This window comes from Penaeus monodon, chromosome 6 (genome assembly GCF_015228065.2).
Source record: "Penaeus monodon isolate SGIC_2016 chromosome 6, NSTDA_Pmon_1, whole genome shotgun sequence".
Taxonomy (NCBI): domain Eukaryota; kingdom Metazoa; phylum Arthropoda; class Malacostraca; order Decapoda; family Penaeidae; genus Penaeus; species Penaeus monodon.
The window spans coordinates 18,382,012-18,389,511 of NC_051391.1; the positions used below are offsets into that span (position 1 = coordinate 18,382,012).

Genomic DNA, 7,500 nt, shown 5'->3' on the forward strand with positions numbered 1-7,500 from the left:
AAATTTTTTATTTAGCAATTCAAATCCTAAGTCAGTTTGGCCTGAGGTATATTTTTTTAAAGTTTGGAATAATTAAATGCCGAAATTGATATCGAAAAATAAAAAAAACCTCCCGGCCCAGGACTCAACCCTTTAGGTCACCCGGGTATAAAACCCCGGAGGCCATTTCTAAACCAACCAGGCCACCCCACCCCACAAAAAGGGTGTGAAACCTATGGATTTTACTAGCCCCAAATGCTTACCTGTTACTCATTTTTGAGTAATGACGGGAAAATTTTTTCCCGCCAACTCCCCGGGGGCACTCGGGGGGGAAATTTTTGATTTACAATTCAAATAAAAAGGGCAGAGGGCCTTGAGGTTTTTTATGAAAGAGGGAAATAATGCAATCCCGCATTGATTTTGGGAAAAATAACAACCCTCCCTGACCGGGATTTCGAACTAGGTCACTGGGTTTTAAAAAAGGGAGGCCAGGGAAAACCAAACCCAATGCCACACGACCCCCTAAAAGGAGTTTTGCACAGGTTTTACTAGCCCCAATGACATTCCCTTCTCTCATACTTGAGTAATGACAGCGAAGTTTTTTTCCCGCTAACCCCCGTGGGCACCCCGGGGGAAAATTAAATTTACCCCAAAAAAAATCCTAAGTCAGATGTCCTGAGGTATATTTTATGAAAGAGGGAATAAGAAATGCCCCCATTGTTCGTTAAAAAACAACCCCCCCTTTACCAGGACTCCGAACCTGGCCCACTCCGGGAAATAAAAAGGGAGGCCAGTGCAAAACCCAAACCCATGCCCCCAACGACCCACAAAAAGGATTTGGGGCAACTAGGATCTTACAGCCCCAAGCCCTTTCCCTGTGCCCCTTTTCCCTTGAGTAATAACACCCGAATTTTTAAACCAAGCTCACCCCCCCGGGGGGCATTTCGGGGGAAATTGAGGGAGGGTTTGTTTTTTTTATCGAAAATAAATTTGCGGCTTTGCATTATTCCATTTTTCCAAATTATTTTATAATATTTTTAATATATATCTATATATATTTTAATATATTTATATAAAATTATATATATAGGGAGGAGAGAGAAAATACAGAGAGAGAGAGATATGAGCCCATTTTTTTTCCCTCTTTTTTTCTCTCTCTCTCTCTCCCCTCCCCCCCCCTTCTCTCTCCCCTCCCCCTCCCTCCCCCCCCCCCTCCCCCCCCCCTTCCTCCCCTCCTCCCTCCCCCCTCCCCCCCCTCCCCCCTTCTCCCTCTTCTCCCCCTCTCCCTCCCCCCCCTTCCCCTTTTCCCCCCCCTTTCCCTCCCCCCCCTCTCCTCCCCCTTTCCTCCCCTTTTTCCTTTCTCCCTTTTCCCTTTTTCCCCCTTCCCCCTTACCCTTTTTAACAACCCTTTTTCCCCCCCTTTTTTTCCCCCCCCTCTCTCTTCTTCCATTCCCCCTTCCCCTCCCCCCCCCAAAAAAACCTCCCTCTTTTCTCCCCCTTCCCACCAACCCCAAAATTCCCTTTAAAAAACCCCCCCCCCTTTTCCCCCTCCCCCCCCCACCCATCTCCCCACCTCCCCTCCCTTTTGCTTTCCCCCCCCCCTCTCCCCAAATTCTTTTTCCCCACATCTAATTTTTTTTTCCCCAACCCCGCCTCCTTTTTTCTATTTTTTTTTTAAATTTTTTTTTTCCCCTTTTCTTTTTTTAAAGGGTTTTTTTTTTCCTCTCTTTTGGATTTTTTTTTGGGGGGTTTCCCTTAAAAAATTTTTTTTCTCATCGGGGGCTTTTTTTTTAGGGCCCGGGAAAGGGAGGAAAACCCAAATTTAAATATTTTTACCTTCATTCTCTATCCTTAAGTTTGTGGGAAATATAAATTTTATATATATATTATTTTATATAATTATATATTATATATAATTTTATATTAATAATATAAAATATATTATAATTAAATTTTATTTATATATTTTTATTTATATATGTATATATAGTATATATATGTTATATAGATATTATTAATATATATATAAAATATCTTTTATATATATATTATATTATATATATAAATATTAAAAAATATATATATAACCCTATTTATATATACATTATATTTTTAAAATATAATATAAAATATATAAATCTATAAATATATATATATTATATATACATAACATATATATAAACATATTTTAAAATTATGTATAAAATATAAAACCACATATATTTATACACACAACATACTTTAATTATGGAAAAAAAACCCAAAATAAAAAAAAACCCCAAAAAAAAATCTATATATATAAAAATATTATAAAAATTTTTAAAATTTATATATATATAAAATTTTAAAATTATATATATAATATATATATGTATTATAGGGTATATGTATAGTAAAATATGTATATATATACATTACATATACTCCCTTATATCTACATAGGCACGAAAAAGTTGCCCGGTCCCGGGGAGGTTCCCGTTTGTGGTGGGCACCAGGGCGGAAAGGTTTGGGTTTTAAAGCCGAGTCAGAACCATTTGACAAAACGTGATCAAAAAAAAAACAGACAGTATGTAAACCCCAAGTTATCTATTGTAAAAAATGGAATAAAAACCCCAAACAAAACAATAACTAAACTTCACTCTCACCCCATCTCCCCCACTCTCTCACTCCTCACTCTCCACTCTCTCTCTCCCCTTCTCCTTCTCTCCTCCCCCTCTTCTTCTCTTTTCTCCCCTCTCTTTCTTTTTCCCCCTCTCTCTCTCTTTTCCCTCTTTTCTTTCTCTCTCTCTCTCCTCTCTCCAATCCTCTCTCTTTTCTCCCTCCTCTTCCTCTCTCTCTCTCCCCTCTTCGCCGCCTCTTTCTCCCTTTTTCTCCCCTCTTTCTCTCTCCCCCTTTTCTCCCCGCCCCTCTTTTTCTCTTTTCCCCTCCTCTCTCTCTCCTCTCTCTCTCTCTCTTCTCTCTCTCTCTCTCTCTCTCTCCTCTCTCTCTCTCTCTCTCTCTCTCTCTCTCTCTCTCTCTCTCTCTCTCTCCTCTCTTCTCTCTCTCTCCTCTCTCTCTCTTCTCTCTCTCTCTCTTCTCTCTCTTTTCTCTCTCTCTCTCTCTCTCTCTCTCTCTCTCTCTCTCTCTCGCTCCCCTCTCTCTCTCCTCCCTCGCTCTCTCTCTCTTCTCTCTCTCTCTCCTTCTGTCTGTCTGTCTTTCTGTCTGTCTGTCTGTCTTTGTCTGTCTGTCTGTCTGTCTGTCTGTCTGTCTCTCTTCTCTCTCCCCTCTCTCTCTCTCTCTCACTCTCTTCTCTCTCTCCGTCTCTCTCTCTCTCTCTCTCTCTCTTTTCTCTCTCTCTCTCTCTCTGTCTCTGTCTCTCTCTCTGTCTTCTGTCTCTGTCTCTCTCTGTCTCTGTCTCTGTCTCTGTCTCTGTCTCTGTCTCTGTCTCTGTCTCTTCTCTTCTCTCTCTATCTCTTCTCTGTCTCTGTCTCTGTCTCTCTCTCTCTCTCTCTCTCTCTCTCTCTCTCTCTCTCTCTCTCTCTCTCTCTCTCTCTCTCTCTCTCTCTCTCTCTCTCTCTCTCTCTCTCTCTCTCTCTCTCTCTCTCTACCAACCAACCCATCCACCCTTAAGGAACATCATGAGGTATGCTTGGAGGCAACAATATGAATAGAGGAGAGGGAGTTTGAGGGAAAGAGAAATGTTGTGGCTTGTATAATTGTCTCTGATTGTTTGGAAATACAGAGTACAGAGGGAGGATTAGGTAGGAGAAGAAGTCTCATGACAAGGTCCAGTGGATTATAGGAGATATACGGATGGTATGTGCAGGACAGCTGTTTCTGGCCTTGCAGTTGGAGAAATGTTGGCAAATAGTACTCTGTTTACTAGTTCACTGACAGTTGAAGTACAATTTAACAGCATTCTCAATTAAGGCAGCTTGGTTAATAGGGGTTAAGTAAATTAAATTGCAAATACTGTAATTGGATGATATTTATATTTTTCTTAAGTTACAGAGTAGCCTACACAATGGTTGGGGCAGGAGGAGCAGAAGATGTTGATTCAAGCATAAGGGCACAGCTGGAGGATGAGGTGATACAGGAAGCTCTCACCTCAGGCACAGACCTCAGGCAGTATTCTCAGTCTGTGGAAAAGGACCTCAGACAGGTAAATAACATTATTTTGTGGGGGATCAGGGACAACAGTGGTGTGAAAGAATAAGTTGTGCTGGTTCCAATATTATATTTCTTATATATGAAGAACTGATGTTTTTATTTGTTCATTAAATGAGAATTATTGTATATCTTGAGAATTATTTGTAATTTTGATAAAAGTGTTTTGATTTTAGTGCAGATGAACAGAGCTCATGGTAACAAATGAGAAAATATGTAAATGAGAATGCATAACTTTACAACACATATTGCTCTCCACCCAAAGTTACATGAATCACCAGTTTATTTATTCATACCTTTTTACATTTTGTTTTTATATTTTTGTGTATCACCTTTGTATACTCTGTACTAGTCTTGCACATTCTTAATGATCCATTACAAGTCATAATACAAATTGTTAAGATGATGAAAATAATTGTTGGGGCACTAATAATGATAATACAAGAATTGTGGGTTTGATTATCATGTGTATTGTAATGATAATAATAATGTCTTTTTCTCAATTTCCATTTGTGCCCAGTCTCTCTTTTCCTTCCCCATTACTTTCCCTTTTATCATTCTTCCCTGTTTGTCTCATTCTCTGTTTTTCAAACTAAATCCCTGCAGGTTGTCATTTGAAATTGATTTTAGAACAATTGAGTACATTCCCAATTTTCCCAACAGCTGGAGAACTTAAGTATTCAAGATTATATTGACAAAGCACAAAATATAGCTGCCCTCCATCATCAGATAACAGAATGTGACTCTATACTAGAAGTAAGTCTTATTGTAGTCTATTGAAGATTTTTAAAGCAAAGATAGTCTTTGAATAATAAATTTAGAAAGTTGTTTTAAGTAGAAGTGCAAAGTGAATATTGAATGTTGTTATAGCATATAGTTATTCTAAGACTGTTGTTTCATACACTGCAATGGGTGCATCATTGTTCTGTATGAAAAACCACTCTATTAAATGTTTATTTCACATATTATATTCTACCAACAGAATATGCAGGGAATGCTAGAAGGTTTTCTTACCCATTTGTCAACAATTAGTCAAGAAATACAGTCTTTGCAAGAACAATCAGCCTCCATTAATGTCCAGCTTACAAACAGGAAACAGGTTCATTCTGAAGTATCTGCTTTCATTGATCAGTTGATGGTCCCAGAGGTGATGATACAGTAAGTGGTCTCGTTAGAATGGGATTTATGAATTGTATTTTTTTAGCACCAGTTTTCATTCATTAGTAAGATCAATAATATGATATTCAATATAGGTATATAATTGTGTGTATATGTGTGTGTGTTTTAAGAACAGGAAAATGTAGCTACCAGTTTTAACATGTCAAGTATCTAGCCAAGTGTGGTGTAAATGTACTTTTTTCAGTCACATCTTGAACACCCCTGTGACTGATGAGCACTTTATGGAACAACTGAAGGCACTGAATCAGAAGAGCAAATTTATTAAGGAACAAAACTTTAGAGGTAAAATATGGTACAGTTGCCTGAAGCCGCAGTCACACAAGTATTTTATCAACAACAGGTTGGCAAATTTCCCACTTCCCCCAACTTCATTTGGCATTATCCTCTTCTTGTGGCAACTTTGCTTGAGGTTGTATATAAGGGTATGGATCATTTGGAATTGGTGAATGGGGCATAGCAAGAGAGTCTATAGTCTGTTAGTTGATACTTAAATGCATATGCAATTTTCATAATTTCCATTTCAATTAATATGAATTTGTATTTTATATCCTTATATTTCTTATGTGTGCTTATTATTTCAACACAGAATTTCATTTGATAGTGGCCATAACATCTTAATTGTTTACACATGGGGTTTGAAGGCAGTGTTAAAGACCTCCTTGTCATGTTTGTTGACTGAAATTTGCACACTAAGCAATAGTTCTGTTTCCCATGTGACGAGCAAGCTGGGGAATAGACAGCATATAGGATGGGAGCAACTTCAAAGGTTGGATAATATCACAAACTGACTGTTGAAAAAAATGCTTGTGTGACCACGTCTTATGTTTTTTTTTTTATATTGTTAATCTCCAATTATATAATGTTATAATGATTTGTGTATAATTTTGGCATATAAGTGATATTTCTGTGACACAAGCATGTTTAAACACTAGTAAAAAATTCAGGTATTGTTTGAATTCTTCAACTTTATTTTCACAGATAAGAATTTGCTTAGAATTATATTTTCAGATGCTCACTCATGTCAGGATGTGCAAGATATTGTTGATAAACTAACAGTCAAAGCAGTAAGCAAGATTCGAGAGTATTTGCTGCAGAAGGTATACCAGTTTCGCAAACCTTTGTCTAACTACCAGATACCTCAGAATGCTATGATCAAACACAAGTGAGTAAAAGGGTATCTAATTTATATTTATATTTTTCTTTGTTGTATTTTAGTCACAGTCATCTTTGTAGATAATAACTTGATTTGAATATTATTACCCATTATATCAACTGTTAAAACATACAGGATGTCTTGGCAGTTTGTGCAATTTTTCTGTGTTCTCCTTGATGCACTACATAGAAAAGTCATATGTCTTGTGTATTCATGCAGACACACAACCTTCCAAAGCTGGTTGAAAATATACTTTTCCATATTTTAGCAATAAAGTCTGTGGGTACAGGGTTGCACAACAAACAATGGCTTAGATCAAGTGCAAACAGCTGGTTGTGTGCTGCAAGCCTGTATTTTGGCCAACTTGGTTGTTTGTCCTTTGTGTGCAGTGATTGAAAACTCTTCTAGGTTTGTTTGTAAAATAAAGAATATCATAACTGCACTGTATATATTTACATAATTTGTTTGAAACCTTTTTGTTTAAATTTCTTAATTGTACAAATTCTCTTTTTATACATTTTTTTTTTTTTTTTTTTTTTTTTTTTTTTTTTTTTTTACTTTCTTAACAGATTCTTCTTTGAGTTTCTACTCCTGCATGCACGGACAATAGCAGCCGAAATTCATGATGAATATGTTGAAACAATGAGTAAAGTGTATAGCTCATACTTCCAGTCATATACAAAGCAGCTATGGAAGTTGCAGGTAAGCCAAAACTTACATGATATTGAATATATATATTTTAAGCATATTTATGTTATTAGTGGAGAAACCTTTAAAATTTGAAATCAAAGTATATATTATTTTAAAATATAGTTTAGATTTTATTTTGCAGTATGAAGAAGGTGTGACCCGTGATGACCTAATGGGTGTAGAGGATTCACGTGCAAACAGCTTTTTTACAAAGAGTTTAAAGAGTCGTGGTACAGTTTTCACTCTGGGAACTAGAGACTCTGTGCTCTCTCCAACAGGACTTACGCAGGACATTATTGTGCCACACACAGCTAGCAAGGGTGAAGCAAAGGTGAGATGTTCTTGACAAGTAT

At 37.1% G+C, this 7,500-nt stretch overlaps 1 protein-coding gene across 3 annotated transcripts in view; it reads left to right on the forward strand.

Moving 5' to 3' along the window:
• The window catches only part of LOC119574318 (vacuolar protein sorting-associated protein 52 homolog), a 15,600-nt gene that overhangs the window by 2,061 nt on the left and 6,039 nt on the right, over positions 1–7,500 (forward strand). For 2 of the 3 annotated variants that reach the window (XM_037921514.1, XM_037921513.1), the window contains exons 2-8: positions 3,964–4,120; positions 4,789–4,881; positions 5,108–5,283; positions 5,489–5,586; positions 6,313–6,466; positions 7,027–7,159; positions 7,290–7,478. In XM_037921514.1, coding sequence (XP_037777442.1) covers positions 3,983–4,120; positions 4,789–4,881; positions 5,108–5,283; positions 5,489–5,586; positions 6,313–6,466; positions 7,027–7,159; positions 7,290–7,478 — 981 coding nt within the window. In that variant the 5' untranslated portion in view covers positions 3,964–3,982. The remainder of the gene's footprint in view (positions 1–3,963; positions 4,121–4,788; positions 4,882–5,107; positions 5,284–5,488; positions 5,587–6,312; positions 6,467–7,026; positions 7,160–7,289; positions 7,479–7,500) is intronic. The other variant, XM_037921515.1, reaches the window with a different exon arrangement.